The following is a 24,000-nucleotide window of genomic DNA, read 5'->3' on the forward strand; positions in this document are numbered from 1 at the left end:
TGTACATATACACCCTAACTATAGTTATATGAGAGACAAAGTTATAGCTGGTGAGTGTAAGCCAATAACTCTAAAGATTAAAAATAACACAATATATAATAATCTGATAAATCTTTATTTAGTTTGGCAATAGTGCCTTATTTTCAGTACAAAATCTGGATCTCATAAATGCTGGCGATATTACCAGATGACAACCTTGAAGTAAATATTGGTTTACATTTGAAACAGGAGTTATGTGCATTTCTTGAGTTATAAAATAAAATAAGAAGCAATGAGGTGTTTGTTAATATATAATTTTCTTAGCAGATTAAAAACAAACATACAAAAGAAGACAAATAAAACATTATTGTGTTATGTACAAGAATCAAGTGCATTTCTCGTCTCCCTCAGACAAGTGTTTCCCAGGAATGGTTTATTTTTAGTCCATTGTTGGCACCTCTTGTAAAGTCAATTCCATTACTTGATATTGCGTAATATTCGGCGTGCATGGCTCGTCTTCAAGGCGTCAAGTGCTGCCTCCAACATGGAAATGAGGTGAAGAAGGGTGCTCAAGTCTGTCTGTAGAACTCTGCTGCTCGTTTCAGAACCGTTGGTCAGCTGTAGTCGCATCATCAGCATGGGTATGACCTGATGGTGTAACGAACGGCTTGCCAACTGGAACGAGAGAGAAAAATAGTGTTGTTAAAGGGCTCATTATTCTCTGAGGGGCAAACAGCATCCGCACTGTCACAAGGTCACACGTGTTTACCTTTTCCACCACTAGGTGGTGCTCGTGCACTGGCATAACACTGTTGTTGCAAGGACATCGGTTTTTTTTTTAATCAAACATGAGGTCAAAGGTTGCCCTTCAATAGTCATAGATACATTATTTTCTATTTGATTTATACATGTTGTGAAATGAAGAATAACTCACTGTACAATGTGCATTTTTAGCCTACATAAAGTTATTATTTTTATTTTGTGTTATATTATTTCACTTTTTTATTATGTACTGACACAAAATACAAATTATATGTTGTGTTTACAATACTAGCAATACAAGTTAAAATCCACACACCTGAATATCCAGTCTCCACTCCACATTGTGATATGCTGGCAAAGTTGGCGGCAGAAGACTCAGGATGCTGCGGATCTGACCTTGGTGCTGCTGGTAAATCTATAGAGGATAAGACCTTCATGAGTGCACAGAGCTGAGGAAGTGTCATTCTGGGACTGAAGTATTTGACCTGTAAGAGGATCTGATTGATTTCTAAACCAAGACCCAGGACCAACACCGAGTCAAGAAAGTCCACTTCAGACACCTGCACAAACAATCAGATTTATAAGATAGAGCTTTTCTAAAATAACATTATACATATATTGTGAACAGGAAATATTAAAAATCTAACACAACATACAAAATTAAACCCTTCACTCCCAGTTCGCCCAATTACTATTGAATAAGTTCTGTCAACTTCTCAACCAAGACGGCAAACTTATTCCAAAAATGCCTGCATGAGCATATTTAACATACTTTATGGGTCTTTGGCACTTAATTCCCTTCAGACGTCCTTAAGTGGTTTAAAGAGACTAATGTAGTTAGAGATCCGTGATTTCTTTTTCCAGGCGTCATTACTTTTCTACAAACTACAAAGTTACAACAATAAACTTACTGAGCAGTGTGAATAGAGTTTTATTTGAATTCTTTGGAAGTGTTACCATGTGTTTAGAAGATTCTGTCATCAGAAACATCAAGCCTTCCACTCCCTGCTGAACCATCTCTGCAGGGACACCTAGCTTCCCTGTAGAAAGAAAGGTGTAGTAGTTACTGTACAGTACAGTAGGGGGCGATAAATGACCGAATACGGTGAATAATTACATGCTTAGGTTGAATTTATGCTCGAATTTGACTTCAAATATTTAAAAAAATCGTTTCGATATACATTAAAAAAATTAATACATGATTAAACATCCTTTCTAGAATTGAGTCAAGTAATTATTTACCCTTTAATTGCTACTTTGTACAGCTAAATGAACATCAAATAAAGTCTTGACTTTTAAATGAAACACATACTTATCACGGTTTTACTTTAAGCCATAAAATCCACTTATTAACATTTTTTACTTGAAAAGCTTCTTATTGGAGGCCAGTTACAGCAGCATTCCACTTCTTAAGTGTCCGCAGCGTGTTTCCAAGAAGTGAGAGGGTAAGAGTGGGATTCCTGCGTCTTTAGATCTTTTTTATAATCAATTAAAACCATGTGTAGATTTTCTTTAATTAATTCCAACGGATGATTCCAGATAACTTTTAAGAACATGCTTTGTGTTGTTTTTTTAAAATTATGAATATAAATTTTAAATTTAGATGCTCTTTAATTAAATGTTTCTCTATTTTTTATTTAAACTCACTTGCGGCTCCTTCGTAGATCTTGGGACTTGTTCCTTTCCTTAGAAACTCCAGGGCGATGCGTCCAAACTCACTGACCACTACCAACAAACACCAGAACATTTAAAGAATACACTGACCAGAGCTAAATTGTTATTCATAAAAAAACAAACTTAGGGATATAGTTAAGTGTTAAGTGAAAATATTGGCAATTACAACTTACATGAACAGTTTTGACACAATAATGTAACTTTTTATAGTAACCTTAACATAGGGTTGACAAATGACAAGATGATGAAAGATTAATAATAGATACAGATCAGAATACGTCACACACTTGGAATATAACACCTATCGAACCGAGCCAACCTTGACCTATGAGTTTGAGCTTGTCCCTTATAATATGTTTGTATTTATTGTAGAATGCACGGAAAACATTTAAACTGTATGTAACTCAAGAGCTTTGAACACATGCTCTCATTCTTACCGCAATGCTTCACATGGTAGTATACACTGTGTTATCACAGCCTGTGTATCTTGCTCATGTTAATGTTCACAAAGGTGATCATATCATGTTGTTCTATCTTGTTTGTCACATCTCGTGCGGGTCAGCTGACTCTCAGCACTGACCAGAACTGACCTGCAGCGTCAATCTTCTTCAGGAAGCCCAAATGCTCCTTATGCTCTTCAGACAGAACCAACAACATGTCGCTGGTCAAGATGACATTCAAAGAAACAAAGTTAATAAATATTTCTGGGATACAACGCAACCAGTATCCCGGAAGAAAGACCTGCGGATTGTGCTTCTTCTTTTTAGTCAACAGCGAGAAGACAAGGGCGCATTATTGCCCCCTAGTGGTTCGGAATGAAATGCAGAATAAAAACTAAAGTGAGTATTTATATTTAACTGGATAATTAAAAAGGATCATTTTCCACTATCTAAACTATTACATCCTTGAAATGAGCAGTAATTATGTTATAAAACACTCAATGAATTAAATTCGAATAATATATATCAGAAACATAAAAGCTGAGAATCATAACTAGAAGAGGTATGAAAAACATTAGCCAGTCACCTTCACTGGAGAATGTATCACTGATGTCAGTCCCAGGCTGTGACAGAAGACAAACGCCTCACAGTGATGGATGGGGTGATAGTAGACTCTACCATGGAGGTGTACAACTGCCAAAACACTCACTGACTAGAGATTTTCCCTCTCATGTAGTGGGGGAAGAAGGTGGCCAGCTTCTGGGTGAACAGCATATTATGATACAAAATACAATAGAGCCCCTATAAGTGATGGGAGAGAGAATGACTGGTGCTCTCTAGAAGTCCAGTTATCTTATCTTTCTTCTCTCTAACTCCACCAAGTCAACAGTTGATCCCCCTCTGACTAGTAAGCGAACATATCCATTCGGGTTGCTGTTGTATGCACTCTTGAAAAGCTTGAGTGACCAATGAGACGTAGTCGTTGAGTCAAGCAGCTGCCTGACAGGAAGTCTGTAATCCATCTGCCGAGAGAGTCTCTTAATGTGGTGAGTTCAATGCATTGGCAGATTTCTTTTTTTTTTTTTTTGGTAGACTTCTAAAGACTTCTAGAGAGGTGAGTGGTGGCAACAAAGAATTCAATCATTCAGAAATGTTGGAAGAAAATTAGCAAAGACTGAAAAAAGCATTAGCAATTTAAGTCATAAACCATGAAAGAAAAACCCAGAAACCGTTTTTACTGCACATTACAATAGTTTGAAGAAGTAAACCATGTTGTGTCTGCTTCTGTTTTCTATGTCTGGATATATTATGCTTACTCGTGAATTTCTATTCAAAGCGCAAGTTTAAAATTCATTTTTCAAACTAGTTGGTGAAACTCTGGACTGTCGGCCTATATTATTTCTGGGCTAGACCAGGGTGCCATACCTTGAAGTTCCCCCAGATAATTTGCTTAAAGGAGAACATTATATCAAAAATAAAACATGAATTTATTTTAAAAATTAACCTATAAGAATAAGGACATTGGAAGCAAAGCAAGAATGAGGGCTGCGATGAGATACTTCTAATGTAAGTGTCGTTGTCCATATGAGACCAAATCAGTGTGTTTGCTCTGTGAGCACTTCAGGATCCCCGAGGAGTGATGCTGAGGAGAGAGAGCTCTGCTCCCCCTGTAAGTCTGCTGCCATCATGATCTGATTACAGGAGAAGTAATGGATCATTAAGAGTCCAGAAGCCTCTCTTAGAAAGTCATGTAAATAATTAAAATACCAACTAAATGAGTGGCTGTGTTTCAAATGTTCACTACTGTAAAAACAATAAAAAAGGGTGTGATCAATGATTCAATTAAACAAGGGACCAACATATATTTTTGCTCATCAAGGTCAAATATTTGGAACAAGTCTCTGGGTAAAGGTCACTCTAGGTCAGCTGATCACAATGATTTGACTCTTGTTTCCTCTAAATTTGACGCGGGAAAATCAACACCACAGCGGTTTCGACACGTCTCCATTGGTCTTCTGTCCCTCCCTCCTCCAAGCCTCTCATCTCTGGTCTCCACCATCACACGCCATCCTCCTTTTTCTCTGTTTGAAATGGCGGAGGAGAGGAGGAGGATAGCAGTGCTGCAGAGAGGAGAGCCGGAAAACCTGGACTGAAGTCTCTCGGAGTGGAGTGGGACTGATCGAACGCCAGGGTGACTCGTTTGAAAGCCGGATGTAACAACACTGGCATGTGGAGTAGATTAAACTCAACTTATTCGTCGTGTTTTTTTGTTTTTTTTTAACAACTGGTTTAAAAAACATGTATTTAGCTAGATAGAAATCGCCTTTAGAACAGTAAATAAATAAAATAGTAAATAAAAACAAATTGTTTAAAACTAAAACAGTTCCAAAATAAGTTCTTCATGATAGTGTTGACTCGCCTGCTCATGGTATCGGTGGTTTTAATTCAAAGTCAATAGTCAATAATACTTCAATAATCTTATGTACCCTACAACAACTAGATATGCAGGCTTAACAGGATTGGAATAGTCCACATTATGCACCTGCAACATGTCCCTGAAGTTTAAACCATGCCTACTTTACTACAGGAAAACCATGCCTATATTTAGAACACCAACCCATATTTGTATCTAGCTTGCATGTGTATATACGCCAGATAGTGATTCATAGCTGTGGAGTTGTTTCCTGTTCCAACAGGTAGGCGGAATTCCAGTGAAGTTGACCAGGAGCCTGCTGAAGCCTGCCCACCGCCGTGTCAGCATTCTGTGTGGGCTTCAATTTACTGTATCAGAAAAATGTGTTCATCCGTGTTCGCCACAGCTCGGTCACAAGTTTAGACTGCTAGGCCAGAAGAACAGGTTTACGGGGCACGTCCTTTGTCATACGTTTATCTTGAGACGAGAAACCCAAGACCTGCCATTTAAGAATTGTGAGTAACCTGTGAGAGGCACTGTGTCGCCAATGCCTCGGAGGCTGGGTGTTTTTACACATCGGCATGTATCCACTTGACAGTGAAACTTTGGACTGGTTTATAACTTTAAAAAAAAACATTTCCCCTGTAAATGAACAGATAATCAATGACTCCTGTGTAACGGATCCAACCTCCACAGACAACGTTTGGTAAAAGCTTTGTAGTAAGTGTGTCTGTCATTAAACGGCAAACAACGTGGCTGTGTACTGAAGGACAGGTTTTACACAATACAACAGTGTGAGAATCAGTAGCTCCTTCACCAACTGTTATCGTAGGACTAAACAAACTCAAGTTAGCAAATAAAAATATGCTGTTCTACTCCAGAGCAGCTTCTGATGACGAGAACATGGGAGTCACAGTGGCTGGTGCTGCAGCCTCACAACAAGAGCCTACAGTGTGTGGTTGACTCTCATGTACTGACAGTACAATACTAATGTATGTTCTTGCCGCTCAAGCAAGTTTTCTTTGGTCAGATTTCCATGACCAAACTAAGTAAAACCAGTCCAGTAATAGAACTATAAATGGCCTGTGACATCATTAAGAAGTCCCAAGATGCAATGCAACAATTTAGTTCATGATTGTGTCATCTGTATGCCATATAAAAGATGCCAGTTTGTAAAAATTAAATACACATTATGGTTTAGATCCATACTTTTCTAGAAAGTCTGTTATGTTGAGTGAAGTATCACCAAAGATGATATATTCAATCTTTTTTAGACACAGTTCAGGCCACTTCCAAGAGTCTCCTCCAGATGGCTGTTTCCTGTACATTGAAGAGAAGCTTCTTTTTTTTCCACCCCATACACGTCATGTATGGAAGACGCATCGCTCTCACACCAGCTTCTTTGATGTCAACATCGGAATCCACTACGGTCATTGTTGCCATGGTAACCAGGCCGCTGATCTACTACTACTGTAGGAGGCTGAGACGTTTGGAGGTTAATAGATTCACAGGAGGACGTGACACATGTAATCAATACATTACACGAGTGCTTAACATCCCCCTAGTGGACGTTCGAAAACCTGCACCCAAGAATAACCGAGCTCTAGAAAAAAATATTGCATTAATGAATATAGAAAAGTTTTTTTATGTCATTGGTGTATTCCAGTAGGAGATAAAGGAGTCACCTACAGCAAATTGATATCGGTCAGTGCATCTTAAGACGGAGTCAATGTCAAATGGAGCGAACAGATATTTGAGCCGACTTCATCCATGATGGCTGAGAGTGTTTGCCAGGTTAAAGCCAGATGGTCGCCCTAAAGGTTGGTGTCCATAGAGCCAAATGATGCATTAAAACACATTTTTGTGGAACCACAGGCTCAAATAATTGGGATTACACTGCCACAGAGAACCTCCATAAAGTATCATGGTATGGGAAATGATTGGTCTGATACATGATTGTCAATAACCAAATATACATGTTTAACACTTCAAATCTCCCATGAATAATTCCCATTAAAGATTAAGTAACAAAAATCATGAAAGACATTGAAAGAGATTCTTTGAGCAAGATGACCAATGAAATGTGAGAAGTTTATTACGCAATATAATATTAGCAACAGTAGTACTAGACTAGATTGGTGAAATAGAGAACTTCTAAATAGTTTCAAACCACCATCTGCAGAATAATCAAAGAAAAGACTTCTTCTATGGAGCAGATGCACTAGTAACTTCAACTGACTGAACATTTTCTGTGACTGGCTGAACTGCAGGTAAAGATATCCATCATCTCACCATTAACAGGCTTTATTCTTCATTTTATAGCAACACATCACTTTTATTTATGCAGGAATTAGATCGTCCCATTTCAATAAACTTTTGTCAATGAGTTATCTCCAGTATGATCCGTCAACGAGGGGGCTTAAAGAAAAGAGAGAAATGAATGGCTTCTTTGTAGACGTCCACATTCATGACTGCTGATTGTTCCTGACACAGGCGACAATGAAGCGGTCTGTGGACATGAAGTTAAGAGCAAGGACAGTTCAACTGTTTCTTCTCACTCCTCTTCAATTCTTCTTCAAGCCCAAAGACATGCTGAAAGACAATAAAACGCTTGTTTACCACACTGTGTCACTGCAGCTGAGATGAGACGACAGTTTGATTCAAGACTCAATGTAACAAAGCACCATTATCGTTGACGCAGATTAGCTCAGCAAGACATTTCACATTATAAAAACAGTTACAGTCCCCGTCTAAACCAGGCCTTGACCACGAGTGGCCCTTTGATAGCCCCTTGCTTGGCCTATGAACACAATCAAAAAACATCTTAAGACGTTTCTATTTGTTCAGGCTTTTCCTTGATTTTCTGGAACTCCTGTTGTGTTATCAGTTTTATCTTGATCTTTAAAATATATACTTTATTGAATATTGTTTTGATTGTTTAAGCGCTTTGTGACCCTGGTCTGGAAAAGCGCTATACAAATAAAATAGACTTACTTACAATCACTCTGTAGACACACTAGTGTGAACATATTTTTCAGACTATAAGAAGCATCATAAAGCGTATTTTGTTCTTGTGCGTGACTGATAACCTTGAGTTTGAAATCCGCTCCGTAAGCAAATCTCTTAATCTTGTTATGGTTGACTTTGTGCTTCCTTTCTTGTTGCCCCATTAAAATATATATATTAATAAAGAAAGGGGTATCATTTATCATCCATAATGATATATAATAATAATAAGTTATTTGGTAGACCTTCAGGTCACAAGTTTGGCGACTCTGAGTTGCCAACAGGTTGGTGACCTCCCCATATAAGGTAAGGTAAGGTAAAACTTTATTGATCCCTCAGGAGGTCTCCTTTGGGAAATTGTTTAACGCAATATACAAATATACGCACCACAATACAATGTTGAAGTATAATACTTATTACAATTGAATAGACTCTGTAGTAGCAAACATTGAAATAAAGTGAGAAGGGTTTTTTTTAAGTTACTCCAATTACACAACTAAACATTTATATTTATCAGTCCATATTAAATCATACAAACTTCAGTGCAGAGTAAAGTGAAAACACTAGTCAGTCATTATTTTTCTTACTGCATAGTTAATTCTGCACAGTTTCTCTTGTATTTAAGTGCATTTCCTGTCATATATAATCATTACTGCACTCGGCGCCGCTCGCAAGTCATTTTGACAGCTTGAAAATGAACATTAAATTAAATCGCAACCTCTAAGCATTTGAATATCTCGATTATATCGCAAATGCGATCAATTGTTCAGCCCTAGTTCCATCCATCCATCCATCTTTACACAATATATGCTTGATTAAAGTAACCACAGTTTCCATGTAGCAACAAGTGGGAATGGAGAGGAATGATTCAGAACATACTTGTCAAAGGAAATAGCGTCCTGGAGGTTGAGCACCAGACTGTCAGCATTAAGATACACCTTGTTCTGGGATGTTGATACCTGAAGGAAGAGTGGGTTTCAATCAAAACCATCCAAGCAAATGTATTTGATATGTAGACATCCAAATGATAAAGAAAAAAATCTACATGAATTTCAATGAAAATAGCACATTGCGGATGACCTGGAGGTGCAGGAAATACCAATCACTAGATTTCATTTCCTGCCATTCTTCGAAAATTAAAAATAAATAAATAACGTAACATGTAATGGATTAGACTAACTAAACATTTTTGTGGATATTTTCTAAAAATAATTACTTTCCAAAAAACATTTAAAATGAAAAAAAAAAAAAAAAAATTGTATATTTAAATGAAATTAACCAACAATATGCAGTCTTTGGAAGTTAATTAGATGTTATCCAATAGTTGAATTTTCATAAAACTAAAAACATTATACGAAATACTTACACTAAGCACAACCATCAGATAATTGTTTGGTGTAACAAAAACGAATTTTAATCATTTCAGCCAGCATATATTTGTGACCAAGGGCAGAACAACACAAATTAAAAAGTATACTAACTGTTTTAGCGATTGCCTGGGCTGCTCGGATTCGCCGCAACTTCAGGTATCCAGGGTTCTTTGTAACGGCCTGTCCCAACTGAGAGACAAACACAAAAACATATTAATATATGAAAAATACTTTTTTCCCCAATCTTAGTCAAGCTTCAGTTGCAAATACTCTTACCATTTTGGCAGCTTCAGCTTCTCCCTCTGCTTGAATGATCTTCTGTCTTTGGTCCTGTTTAGCCTTTTCCACGTAAAACTGAGCTCGCTGTGCCTCCTGCTGGGCTGGTGAGAGACATAACAAATTTACAAATGTTACTTGATGTTAAATCATACATAGAATTATTGACAAGATGCTTTTTAGGTAGTTAATAATACAGAAAACATTTTAAATAAAACTTTCAAATAACCATGGGGTCATTTTCTTACAGATATTAATTAATATAGTTAATATAGGTTGTCATCGTTATAAGAGACAACTTCATAGTGGTTTTCACACAATATGCTCCAGGTCGTCAAAAGAAAACTAACTCACTCGGCCAGTTACATATTAGATTCTTCTGTTAAGAGTCGTAAACGTGAACTTACCGACTTGTTTGGCCTCAACAGCAGCAGTGTACTGACTGCTGAAGCTCAACTCGGTGATGGACACGTCATCAAGGACGATGTTAAAGTCCTTGGCTCGCTCATAAAGCTCCCTGCGCACCAACAGCGATACCTACGCAGAACACCTCTGGTCAGAACCACACACATTTGCTTTCTCAAAGAAGGATTAATAAGAATCAATTAGATTTCAATCAAAATTGGAAATCAGAATGAATAAACATGAAAATAAAATAGTTAACAGGAATAGAATCTTACAAAAGTACAAACAATAATACTTCTAATCATCACAAAAAAATGTAATAAAGATATTGACTTTCAATTTGGAATACTAATGACTGTGTGTGCAGTACCTGAGCTCTCTGAGTGATGAGTTGAGAGGCGTTGAACTTTGCAACTACTGACTTGAGGACCTCGTTGACAATAGAGGGCAAGACTCGCTCGTCATAGTCTTTACCCAGTTGCTGATACATGATCGGGAGGTTGGAGGCCATAGGTCTGGACAAGACACGCACTGCGATGTTAACCATCTGCAGATCTATGAATGAAAAAGAAACCAGTGAACGCGAGCAAGGTATTTAGAGGGTTTAACAGCGGTTCAACCAGCAGGAAGTTTGGTTGCCACCAAGCAACATACAATGTTATACATAGCTTCTTAAAATATTACATTTAAGATGTAAATAATGTAAACAACTTAATGTACACAACAAGGCATATACATTTATTTTACCTTTGCTGCCAGTCAAAGAGGATATCTTCCTGGGTCTGGCTCTGATGTCATAAATGATGGGGTATTGGAACCAGGGCACCCTAAAACACAGGTTATTTATGTTAATATTGGTATGTGGCATGCCTGATTTACAAATAAATGAGATATGACAAACATAAATGATTAAGTCAGTATGCTTTATTATACTAGCAAAAATATTTCAATAAATTGACAAACTGATCACAAAATAACTACCATGCAATAGCCACACACCCTTGGATTGGTAGAATGTCAAAAATAATAACATTGTAAAGCGTACCTGAAATGTAGTCCTTCCGCCAGAACAGTGTCCATTTGCATTCCTCCAATTCTGTTGAAAATGATTGCTCTATGACCACCTTCCACTGGAGAGCAGAAAACATGTCAATTCAATCCTAAAGTGATTTACTTTTGACTACAACTGAGAATTAAGATGAACTTATAACACACCATAAGCAGTGACCTTTACGAAAGAGTCAGCGCTATGAAACTTGGCTTGTCACCTCTAGCAGAGATTTGTTGGCTTTAGTTAATATGACAATTCAAATTCTTACCTGTGTAACAAGCCTCTTTGACGCCCAGGATCAAGGCACCAGCTCCTGCAAGCAGCCCCAGGCCCACCTTGGGACCTCTGCCACCAGAGGCAGCCAGGCGTCCAACCAAATCCATCAAGTTACTGCCCAAACCCTTCAATTTGAGCAACAAAAAACAATTATACAATGTTGTATGCAACCATATCAAACTATGTGTATACAATTCATTGTTTATGTTTGGTATTAAATCGTTTATCGATTCGAAATTGACACATTTCTGCTGAAAGTTGACAGAAGGTCAGTATAGTGAAGGTCCATTGATGGATATTAAGAGTGTTGAGAATCATTTGAAGCAAAGGGAAGTGTAGTTAAAATACATATGTTAACGAATACAATAACAGAAAGTGCGAAATAACGTGCAATCCATTTTGAATATAGATCAGAAAGTCTTAAGGTGTTTTTCTCTCAATGAATGACTGGGCTAAAGGTCTTGGACAGCAAACTAAAGGCGATTAAAAAGCCTTTAGACCACATGACAGTTCAGATCTGGTTTGATAAGTGTCTTTCTACCATCATGTGTAGCAAAAATGAAATGATCCACTCACTGTGGAGTTTGAACAGATAGTTATGTAGCATGCTAACCTAGCATACCTAGCTAAACTGACACAAGCATGTGGGTGAAAGGTTTATTTAGCTAAAACACAGTAAGGTCAACGTTTTATTTCTTAAATATAACCTCGCGTGCAGCGCATTTAAACAAGCATTTGGAATTTGAAAAGCTTACTCTTGGTGCGTTGCCCCCCATGCTGCTTTTGCTGCTTACAAGCCGAAATCCAAGGTCGTCACAACCGAACTACTCGTGTGGGCCGCAAGGACTTCTGGGACATGTAGTGGTAGAGGGCGTTGCCTGGAGGCGTAACTGTTTTGTACCATAGTTACAGAACACGACCGTTAAGAAGAGCAATACATGTTAACGGTTTTTTTTGGGGTAAATTATAATCTATAAACTTACTATTTTGATTAATAGGGATAGATTTAACCATGACAGAAAATTAAATTATGACTAGATACATTAAACAGATGGTCTTTTAGATTATACACGTTTAGGTTCAGGGTTTCTTTTGTCACACATTTTCTTTCCCTGACTTATATCTAAGGTACATAAATCAAATCAAAATATTGATCCATTTTGCAAAAACCATGAAAACAGGTCTTTCTAATGTAAATAATCAATAAAATGGATCAAGAAGAAACATTATCCACATAACCTACACTGGGTCAACCAAGTAAACAATGTGGTAGTAATTCATCTTTTTGAAAAAAATCTGGTCATGTTGCTATTTTACCAACTCTCCAGGATTGCCAATATTGCTGCAACTACTACCATCTCTTTGGCAGATTGAGTTTACTGTCAAGTATTACTCAGACAAGTAAACATACTTTTTAGACTTCACCTGGACTAGATAAGTTACAAAAAGTTTTGATACTTACAGCTCTTGCTTTGACCCTCAATGACGGTTAATGTAATTTAGGTGACACAAAAGTGTAATATAATGTACCTGCGGTTTTAATTTGATCAAAATAAAAGATGTATAAATTCCCATCACTCAACAAGCTTTTCCATTCAGTAGATGAAAAGAAAAAAAACACCAAACTACACAAGAAAATATTACAATATTGGATGTTTTTAATCCACAATTCTTTTTGTATTAAAACACAAATCTATATTACACACTTCGTACAACTGCTAAGAAAAAAAAAACCTTTAAAAGTACATTAATTCAATGACTTCAGTAAGCGGTCCAGCTTAAAGTAACCAGGAATGTGCATTTAACATGTAATAACATTGTGTGTCTATTTAAATTGAGAAGTGAACTCGAGAGATTCATGCAGCGGTTGAAACTAGATTCGAGGTGATTGCGTTGATCAGTAAGGTCTCAATGGACAATGTTGTAAGGAATGTGTGATGTTTGGTAGATGCCGTGTCCCACCTCAGATCAAATCTGCAAAGCATTTAGAGACTTTAAGATAAAACCTGAAGCAGTTGACATTTTTTTGACTGAAGCAAGAAAATAATTGATTGAATTAGTGTTTCCATGTGTAGCACTAACATCACACGTTTGTAGGGTTTATAGAAATATAGCTGTGTTTTTCTTAAAAAGGATGAAGTCCGTCTCCTGGTCAGAGGGGGTAGTATTAATAGCGAGACACAGCAAAAAACCCTACTTTTGATTGTGATAAAAGGTGCTCAGATGGTGACCAGTATTATCTGAGAAGAAAACAAATTAGATGGTTTGTTCCTGAGTAAGTGAAACCTTAAAGTGAAACAAACTAGTCATGTTGTGTTGAAGTGAAGTGGCTCAAAGGCTGATTTGAGATCAGCTAGTATTATATTTACATAGAGCAGTCTGCAGGGTAAACTGTTGAAACAGAGGGAACAGTGCGATCCTCTTCCCTTCAAGGTCTGGAGCTTCCCATTTCAGCAGTAAAGAAGTAATCGACCAAAGAAGAAGTCAGTGCACCAGATGTGGATCGCAGGACTTCACCCAGACAGATGTGGGGGGAGGGGGGGGCTGAAGCCTAAACGTGGTGATTTTTTGAAGACCTTGGTGGGGCTATAGCATTGTGGAAAGAAGATTGAGGGTCCAGATTCAGACATAGAAGAGCCGTACTCTGGAGGTGCTGACATGAAGATCATCATCGTAGAACTTTGTTTCTATGATCACATTACCACTGAAACAGAGGAGGAGGCGTCAGTCAAGCATGAAGGGACATCAAGAGAAAAATAACGAATTAAAATAACATGGAATTTTAGAATATAAAGATTCACGATTCATAGAGTATTCAGAAAATTCTGCGTATTCTTGATTTCATCTAAATATTCTTTGACAAAGATTGAAGCAATGCAACTACTTCGTCATAACATATGATTGACACTATATTTAATCATTTCAATTAGAGAGAATTCATCTCAGCTTTTATTGCATAAAATAACACAAGAAAAGAGGGAAAAGTTAAAGACTTACGTTAAAACATTGGCTGGCATCATCTGAGACTCTGGAGCAGCTTCTATCAGAGACTGCCACGTGTTGGTGGAGTTTGGAATGACAAAACCGAACTCGAAGAACCACTCTGGAAAGAAGAAAACGTACATATTTCAGGACTCACAATAAAGATTAATTTCAGGACAAGGCATAACACAATACATTTAGAGCAAGACGCATTATGTTAGTAGAAGGGAATTATGAATGAAAAAAATGATATCCTATTGACGGTGTGCACATTTAATTATTCATGAAAAGGTATTTTCCACTGGTAAACATTCTCAGGATTTCCAGTAACATTAACACTTAAATATATTAATGAACTTTCTCACAAGTACCTTCTAAACACTGTCCTTTAAAGAAAACTTTCTGCTCCAGCCTGAACTTCTCCAGCTTCTCTGAGGAGGAGAAGTTGAGCTCTCTGGAAACCGCCTTACACTTCAGGATCTTTTTAGGGACGCGAGCTGAACACAGAACAAAAGCAACCGTCAATAAACTCATGAGGTCAAGAGCAGAAATTAAGTATTGAAATAACGTAATGAACTTGATTTTTTTAAGAAATGTTCAAGGAGGTTCAAGGATTCAAACCTTCATGTTCCACTCCAGGTACTGAAAGGTCATCAGTTCCCTGCCAGAGAACTTTCCCCGTCTCTGCATCTCGTAGATTCATCCAGTTTCTGACAGGAACAGGTTAAGTGGAGCCAACAAAAGCAAAATGTTCAACCTTTCAAAAGTTCAGAAAACAGACCTAAACTAAATCACACTGACAAAACTGCAAAACTGTGTCGATCAACCAAACCAATGAAACAAGTTTAAAAAATATAAACCATAATACATTGAGCTCAAGCTTAGAAGCACAAGCCACGAATGCTTTAATAACAGTTAAACATATAGTCGGTAAACATCTTAACCTTTAAAAGGGAAACAGCTATTTAAAACTCTCTCCTCCACCAAGCACATAAATAAACAATGAACATTCTTGTAAACATATGGACACAACTAAAGCCCTGCCTGCAATTTAAAGACAACAAACACGCACTAAACTTGAGGGACAGCAGGGGTTGACTAAAGGTGTAAAGATGAGTTGTTGAAAATAAACTTAAGCTTGAAGACAAAAAAAAGGAAGGGAAAGCAATGTCAATAGAGTGGAATTTGCACAGAAAAAATAAAAATAACAAATGCAACATTTTTAATTATTTCATGGCAATATTATTTAACAAAAAGCCATCATTGTAGGTTCGTGGTCGAGCTCAACGATCTCTGAGTTTCAGAAAACACAACCATCTTGGCAGAAAATGCCGGCCAGCTGGTCAGCTGTTTGTGAGCTCCTAAGTCCCAATTAAAACAATGCAGGTGTCAATTGCAGACTGTACAGGGGAGTGAGACAAGCAGCTCCTTGTCCCATCATATATAGCGACAGCTTTTGATGTGCCATAGGAAACAAGTCATATCTAAAGAAACAAAAATATCACAGCTTTACATAAACGCTTGCTGTTGAGATGTAAAAGTGTGCTGGGACTCAAGAGTCTGACTTCGTTGAGAGCTGGATCCTCCATGAGTCTCATCATCCCGTCACACTCAGACCCCCCCTTAATGTCACACACACACTTTACTTAACACCATCTGTGAGGTCCTTCACCTGTGCAGATCTTAAAGTCATACAGGGACAAACGCTTTTCTTAAAGAAAAAACTAGTTGATGGTAACAGTTTTGGTATTCACGCTCGTGATCTACAGTAAACCATTTTTTCAAATGTGAGCTTGACTGGATTCTCCAGGTATGTCCAGCCAAGATACAACTAAAGGTTATATCCAATGCCAGGGTAGATTACATCTTCTGGCTTAGAATTTGCACATATTTGGATACACGACTTCCTATTAAACCACATTTTCGGACCTCATGAAACAACATCAGTTCCACCATCCCCCACCTTTCCTTCAGGCGTTCTGCTAAAGTGTGCTGACTTGAATGCCTTAGTAATCCTCTCAAGTCTAACTAAATCCCATATCTGTATCAAATCTACCACCTTGCACACCTTCTAGAGGACTCTCAGGTTTGCTGCGGCCAATCGCACAACTAAATAACCACCACATCACCTTCACAACATTCTGCCATAGCAGTGTGTCCTTCAGAGTGTTTGTGTGTCTCAGTGTGCCACCAAGGGAGTCTACTCAAGCCGTCGTCTCTTAGAGTTCTACATCCACACAGAGGTTAATGAGGCCCCAGTGGGAAGCTGCTGTCTTGTTATAGTTAAGTAATAGTCTTGTTCAGACTGCATTCACAAAAGAACTCACTAAGTGTTGGTTAGTTAATAGCAGCTCTTGGTCAAGAGATTATTAAAAACATAATTCAAATCTCAGGGATAATCGTTATTTTTACAAAACTGCGGTCAGAAAAACTAAAATCAAATAATGATTATAATGTCTTTGAATTCATGATCTATTCCGATCATCTAGATTAAATAATATTCTCCATACAAAATCAAATTACAGATTACTGTTAACAGGCATTTAATCAAGATTTAAGGGAGATTCATGATAATTTTAAATTACCAGAGAATCCATAATATTGTCCTAAAAAAAGTATCAATTCTCAAGAGCCAGAGGACAATGAAGCTTACTGCTGGCACATATAAACAATAACACCAGAGACATTTTATCTATATTATTTCTACTGAATAAAAAGGTTGATCAAGCCGCACATATTAAGGCTTGCCTGTACGCACAGTTGCAGATTTGCAAAGATTTCAGATAATGTTTTCTAAAATGATTAAGTTAAGTCTGCGGCTGCCTCTACTAATACAAATAGAATGGTACGACATCCTGGCAGAGCAGGACATGATAAATATGATACACAGAAATACTAGGAAATAAAATAGGCCAAAGGCAGTTCTACACTGAACAGCACTCAAATAAATAATAACAAAAATTACAATGATAATCTTTAATAAACCACTTTTGACTTTGTTGATGGACATATTTAAAAAAAAAAAAAGGTGCTAAACTCCCTCCAGGAAAATGCAATCATGTTGCCCTTATGAGGTCCTCAGAACAGAAGGCAGTAAATCCCTTTCCCGCTAAAGCGTGGATTTAGGAATTACCACTACAGCAAAAGACCCGGTGCCTTCCAACAAAGATGCACAACTCTTACACCCAAAATGAATTTCAAATCCCAGCTTCTGCCAGATCAGTAGAATGTGGTTGTGTTTTCACTGTTGTGATCGCTCTGGGTCTAAGCCAAGTGTCAATACACCACAGATGCTATTTTTGGTCTGTTATTTTGACACAGTCGCCTTTGGTTTAGTTATAAATACATTATACAGTAAAACACTGTGTCAGACTGTGTTATCCAATTCAAAGAAAGCAAAAATGCTAAAATATTCAGATACAAAATCTTTTAAGTTTGAAACAACAGTCAAATGTATCAGACACAACAGAGGGAGAGCTAGCTTTCGCCATCTTGGTCACAACATTCCGTCTCCAGGGAGATACTGCTAATGTGAGATAAAGATTTAGACGTCCACACGATTGATCTCAAATCTGTATCCTCCCTCTGGTGCTACCTTGTTCAGCACTGGCGGATCAGCCCTCAAAGCTAGATGTAGACCCGGACTCATGTGCACACAATAAGGTAACACTGTTGTCATTTTTTGGCTCTTAATAGCGGTCTAAACATTCATTACCTGGATGATGTGCACGATTTGTTTGTCGATTGTGTCAAACTGACCTACAGTCATCATGTGTATGTCGCTGCTGTCCAAGGTGCTGAACCACAACAGCGGCTCAAAGGCTTCACACACACGTCTATATTATTAGAATGTCATTTCGTTGAAATAGCACAATTATAAATTGCTGTCGTGTATTGGATTTAATAGATAGACTCATATGTAAAGCTTAATTAAAGCTTTTACAAATATATAAAAAAAAAAACAGTGTGTCATTGTCCTCCCTGACAATCACAAGCAACACAAGTGGTTTTCCACCTTCTCCATGTTAAACGCAGCTGGTGAGACAAGGACAGCTGGTCTTAGAAAAAAAAATGAAATCCTCCAAACCACCTTTTTTTTTTATTGTTGCTCGACTATAACCATCTGTAATTCTCTTACCACGTATATTACACATATTTTAGATTTTACAGTACATTTACCCCTTAACAATCATAATAAATAGAACGCCATTCATCCTGCAAAAATAATCGTTCCCCTTTATGAACAAGTAGTTGAATGGCTGTTCAATATAAACATCTCTATAAAACAATACACATATCATAGTTATGCACATTTCTACATATCTTACTTGAATCTTCCCAGGGCTACTAAGGTAAGCTACCTAAGCCTGTTTTTAAAAATAAAATAATTAAAAAAAGGCAAGGAAGAAGTTGTTAAATCAAATGTATTGAAGTCACCATAATAGTTGAAAGTAAAAGCCAATATTGCACTATAGGAGGGCCTTGTCCAGTAAAGTATACTCAACTTAAACCTTCTTATGTAACCAAGTTACACTGATTATTTACCTTAACAATAAATAATATACATATATATTCTGTTCATCAATTCATTGTACATACCTTGTTTACACTTTGAGCAACGGTTTATAAAAAATGGAGTTCCTACAAACAAGAGTATAGTTATTCAGTTTATAAACATTAAGAAAAGTTAGAAGAGGTAATGTTTATAACTACTAGCAGGTCAGTTTCACTGACAAGTTTCGCTGCTCCAACCCCAGTTTAAACATGATGAACGGTTCAAACTCAGCGCAAACGTTACCGTATGGCTTATAAAACGAGCTTTAACCGCCACAAGTGTGTCACACTTAGCTTAACTAGCTAGTAGCTCAGCCAACCCACAGCTAGTTACAGCAAACAAACATGCTAAGTCGTGCTACCAGGACTGAGCGTGATTCACTCACGGAAACACCAACAAAAACCAGCAACACAGGAGTACAAAAAAAAAAAGGATACAGTCTGAAGCCCTTCAAAATATCCTTGGCCCTGTCTTCGTCTGAAGACATGTCAATGGCGTGTAGTCGCTCCTTCAGGTAGAATCGTAACCGCTAAACAGAAGTGTGTGAGTGTTAGCTCTGATTAGCTTCTCTGCTACTCTCTGGAGGTGAGGCTCGGAGCTCGGTCGCACCAGCGGGCTAACCTGATCCGATAATGCCATCAGCTAAATATATCGCTGCTAACTGATGGACGGGCGACGGAGCCAATCGGTGATGTCGGATAAAAAGCATCAGCCAATCATTGTGTGGGATTTGAAAAGCAGGGCGGAAGATGATGTGTTGAGACGCGTCACCAGGGGCAACGCCACGGACCGGAGAGAGCGATAACTGCCAGTGTCAGACATGCAGTTTGAGAGCGTGGAAACTACGTTGGAGATCCTTAAATTGACCAGAGCTTTACGATTGAGGGCCAACTTTAAACACAAGAATAAATGCCGCCACAGAGTTGGATGTTTTTCTTCAGATATTAAGTAAAAAAACAAATTTCTAGAAAGGGGACCAAGTTTATCCATTTATGCCATCACAAGATTAAACCCAGGTTCCATGTTATCATTTAACAGTAACTCCAATTCAGCAATTAAAGGCCAAACAAAATACATGTCAGTTTACACCAACTGTTCCCTTTTCTATATGCTCTAGATTTACATTTGATTACCAGTCATCAAAAGGTGTAAAATGTCAATATATACACAAAAAAAAATAAAGCAGTTTCTGATTCTAAAACAAAACATTGGTACAACACAACTTTGTACCTTGTCATATCACTATACTCCTTAAAATCGTTGCAGCTTTTCTAATACTATTGCAAAAAAAAGCATATTGCATGTCTGATTATGAACTTGTGAGTTTACAAATCAATTATGAAAAGGTTTACATGTATTAAACCTTTCATAGAGGAATGCAAGAGTACAAAAATGGACCAAAAACGGAGATGAAGACCAAACATTTTTTTATTTAAACATTTATAGAAAGACAAATTAGTCCTTCTTGGCAGCAGCCTTTCTCATGGCGGCCAGAACGTTGCTCAGCTCTTCCCTCTTTCTCTTGGCACGAATGTGGGTACCAATCTGAGTTTAAAAAAAAGTATTAGAAATTATCTCTTGGGTCAAAATGGAGAGTAAATGTACCAAGCCAGCCAATGTACTCACCCTCTTCTTGATGAACTTGAGGGCTCTCTTGTCCTTAGACACCTTCAGCAGCTCCATGGCACGCCTCTCATAGGGGGCAAAGCCACACACCTCACGGATCAAGTCCCTGACAAACTTGGTGTGCTTGGTCAGACGCTGAGAAGAAAAAACATTTTTTATAGAGAGTTCCAAGATCTTTTGCAACAACACATAAGAATAAGTGAAATGATGTGAGGCATGTTTGACTGAAAAAAACAAACATTTTAACCAACTCTTCTATTAAGACTATTAAGGCAATATACAGGGTTGGAATGAACCAAACAACATGAAAGGGAGATCCTTAAACACATTACAAAGCAACCCTGAAAACCATAAATCCCAAACCCCGGAAAGACTAGAAGTAGGGCTGAACGATTAATCACATTTGCCATATAATCGCAATATCCAAAAATGCGATTTTTATATCGCAGAGGTTGCAATTTAATTTAATGTTCATTTAATTTGAGCCGTCAAAATGACTTGTGAGCGGCACCGAGTGAGACGCTTTGACCCGTTGATCAAGATAAAAAGCACCAGTAAAAAACTAGTGTTCAACAACTTTACATCCTGAAATTGGTTCGTACATATAAACCGAGACGCGCGTTTGTGTCTCGTCTCTGCCTCCGGGCGCGTGTGCACTTGAACTAATGTCTGGCTACGGAGTTGAAAACTCACCCCACGTCGACGGCTATGTTTGGGAGCCGCGACATTTTTTGTGACTTTGTGGCCCTTGTTGAGGCCAACGGCCATGGGATAGCGAATAGCCATATCTGTTGAAAGAAAACCATCATTACTTTCAGTGCAATAACAAAGTCAAGGGCAAACCTGGACAATAAAAACAAATTATCTCTACAGTTTACCAGTTCATAAGCCACTATTATAGCCAATTTACCCATTTTATTTTTTCAAAATCTGATCAAAATGCCCAAAAGTGTATATATATATTTAGTACTCAAAATCCAAACATGCATGTGGTTAACCACCTTTGTAGTTTCTACATTTCCCAACTTACTGATGAATGTTTAATGCTGTGGCTAGTTTTTTTTTTTTACATTAAACAGGCTTTCTAGATACTGAAAATGGTTTTATTTCATATTGCATTAAAGATAATTTGTAAAACTACCCTGAACAGTGTGTTATACGTGGTGAATATGGTTAAGAAACAGTTCATCAGGAGACCATGTTTACAATCCAACCATTTCTTGAATGTTGCATACAATCTCACCAACTTAATGGTTATTCAAGTGATTTATTACATAACAATGTATAATTAAAAATTAATTATTATGATTAATTAATTTAATTTATGATCTGCACAAAATGAGTAAACGACAGCAGTATAATACACCGAACATGAATGGATCCAACCATCGTAACACATGCTAAACGATATACAAGTGACAAAAAGTAATGGCTAGAAAGGGCTTAAATACTAACGGTTAAAGTCTCAGAGTAAACTAGTATTAAGTTCATACATTTCTCGAGTAAATTTCTGTATTTGGCCGGCACGACGATGGCAAACCAACGAGACTAGTTAGCTTCATATTCCTGATTCATCCCTCAACTTAACGCAGAAATATCCCGATATGTTGTCATACAAAGTGTCCATGTTTGAAAAGTGTTGTTTTTGTCGGAGTATTTTCAAGGATGTCAAAGATTATTGACGGGTTTCTTCTGTACAACATTAGCATTTGCTTCATACCTGCTGTCTGTGATGGCGGTCAAGCCGGAAGGACTGTCTGCGGAGCGGCGCAGAGAACTGAAGGCTGCGACCCGGAAGTTGCTCTTGTGCTTCTGGGAGGACTCTGCCTCCTGTCGGCCAGGATGACCTAGATTTAACATCTTGAGTCAATCAGGCTTTCATTCTTTAATGCGATAAATGCAGATATTTGATATATTGAAAATGTATTTTTTGTATTCTAGCAGACGAAGCGCGGGGATTGTTTGTGCTTTAGTTTCCACTTATTACATTTTGCATGACAGTCGTTTCCCCTGTAAATTATTTCCCCATGTTTTATTATTGGACGTTTCCGGATTCGTTGGGTGAGGGCAGTTACCCTGCGGGGTTGACTCATAAGGTGACCCCAAAATTGAAAAACATATAAAAATACATGTTTTTGTTTAAAAAAGGAGTAATTGTGATGATATCAGTTTGTTGACATACGTTTCCATTATAATTGACACATGTTGGTCATATATTATAGTAACATTTTTATGTGACTTTTATGATACATTATTTATTTCAGTTCACATTACATGTAGACATATTTATTGTGTGTTTTTCTCTGGGTTATCTTGATCTTTTTAGTATATATTTTTTGTAAATATTTTATGAGTATTTTTTTCGATAGTTTAAACGCTTTGTGACCCTGGTCTAAAAAAATCGCTCTATAAATATAAATTACTTACTTACTTTCTATGTCTGTGTAGTGTCCTTTATTTTCAGTTGACCAGATAACTGATCTTTTGAGTATATATTTTATTGAGTATTGTTTTGATTGTTTAAGCGCTTTGTGACCCTGATCTGGAAAAGCGCTATATAAATACAAATTACTTACTTACTGACTTACTTTGCCATATTCACTTTTTCTTTCTTGGCTACATTTTTTAAATTTCTGAGGGTTTCTTTATCCCTCTTCTAGACCTTTTGGGATATTACTGAGGCGTGTACCTCGTAGCACATAAGGGTGTTTCCACTGTCAAAAGATGATGAAATAGCTTGTGGTCCAAAGAGGGGCCAAATTACATGATTTATCATTTTCGTCCCTGTCTTAAATCATGGCGAACGAGAGGTTATGAGATGGGCCTCACTACTCCTCAAGGGGCAACAACATGCAAATCACAGCACAGTGGGCGTGGTTATGGTAAACAAGATTTCATATCCAGTAAAACAGCGTTTTTTCAGTGGGCGGGGCTTAAGCACATTTTCTAATGTAAATATTTCAATGAAAAGAGAGTTTTGTACAGACATACTGATGAGTCCAATAGAGGTCCAAGTTCTATTTAAGACACACTTAAATCAACACATTTTGTACTATGTTAACCATTTATTCAACTTCAATTTGTTTTTCATCGGGTTCAAACTATTGTTAATAATCATAAAGATAAAAAAAAAAAAATGCTTTTACTTTCAAAAGGGTGTGTGACCCCTCGTTAAAGATGTTTAT

At 37.5% G+C, this 24,000-nt stretch overlaps 4 protein-coding genes across 4 annotated transcripts; all 4 read right to left on the reverse strand.

The window, feature by feature from the left end:
* Positions 1-94: 94 nt before the first annotated feature.
* On the reverse strand, positions 95-3,169 carry commd2 (COMM domain containing 2). Its single transcript, XM_087782890.1, has 6 exons — positions 3,006-3,169; positions 2,389-2,466; positions 1,699-1,781; positions 1,227-1,301; positions 1,058-1,156; positions 95-654 (listed from the first exon to the last, which is right to left on the reverse strand). The coding sequence occupies exons 1-6, from the start codon at positions 3,070-3,072 to the stop codon at positions 457-459; spliced, it is 600 nt and encodes a 199-aa protein (XP_087639016.1). The 5' UTR covers positions 3,073-3,169; the 3' UTR covers positions 95-456.
* Positions 3,170-7,340: 4,171 nt separating this feature from the next.
* On the reverse strand, positions 7,341-12,520 carry phb2b (prohibitin 2b). The gene is made up of 10 exons (XM_087782891.1): positions 12,408-12,520; positions 11,645-11,777; positions 11,371-11,455; positions 11,073-11,152; positions 10,696-10,880; positions 10,328-10,457; positions 9,921-10,024; positions 9,756-9,833; positions 9,154-9,233; positions 7,341-7,860 (listed from the first exon to the last, which is right to left on the reverse strand). Exons 1-10 carry the CDS (start codon positions 12,426-12,428, stop codon positions 7,833-7,835), a joined length of 924 nt encoding a protein of 307 aa, XP_087639017.1. The 5' UTR covers positions 12,429-12,520; the 3' UTR covers positions 7,341-7,832.
* Positions 12,521-13,290: 770 nt separating this feature from the next.
* Positions 13,291-19,798, reverse strand: pde6d (phosphodiesterase 6D, cGMP-specific, rod, delta). Its single transcript, XM_087782892.1, has 5 exons — positions 19,627-19,798; positions 15,256-15,344; positions 15,006-15,131; positions 14,650-14,755; positions 13,291-14,356 (listed from the first exon to the last, which is right to left on the reverse strand). Exons 1-5 carry the CDS (start codon positions 19,674-19,676, stop codon positions 14,275-14,277), a joined length of 453 nt encoding a protein of 150 aa, XP_087639018.1. The 5' UTR covers positions 19,677-19,798; the 3' UTR covers positions 13,291-14,274.
* An 801-nt stretch (positions 19,799-20,599) lies between these two features.
* Positions 20,600-22,613, reverse strand: rpl36 (ribosomal protein L36). The gene is made up of 4 exons (XM_087784383.1): positions 22,536-22,613; positions 21,509-21,603; positions 20,816-20,950; positions 20,600-20,734 (listed from the first exon to the last, which is right to left on the reverse strand). Exons 2-4 carry the CDS (start codon positions 21,599-21,601, stop codon positions 20,645-20,647), a joined length of 318 nt encoding a protein of 105 aa, XP_087640509.1. The 5' UTR covers positions 21,602-21,603; positions 22,536-22,613; the 3' UTR covers positions 20,600-20,644.
* Positions 22,614-24,000: the final 1,387 nt, after the last annotated feature.

This window comes from Callionymus lyra, chromosome 2 (genome assembly GCF_982586985.1).
Source record: "Callionymus lyra chromosome 2, fCalLyr1.hap1.1, whole genome shotgun sequence".
Taxonomy (NCBI): domain Eukaryota; kingdom Metazoa; phylum Chordata; class Actinopteri; order Syngnathiformes; family Callionymidae; genus Callionymus; species Callionymus lyra.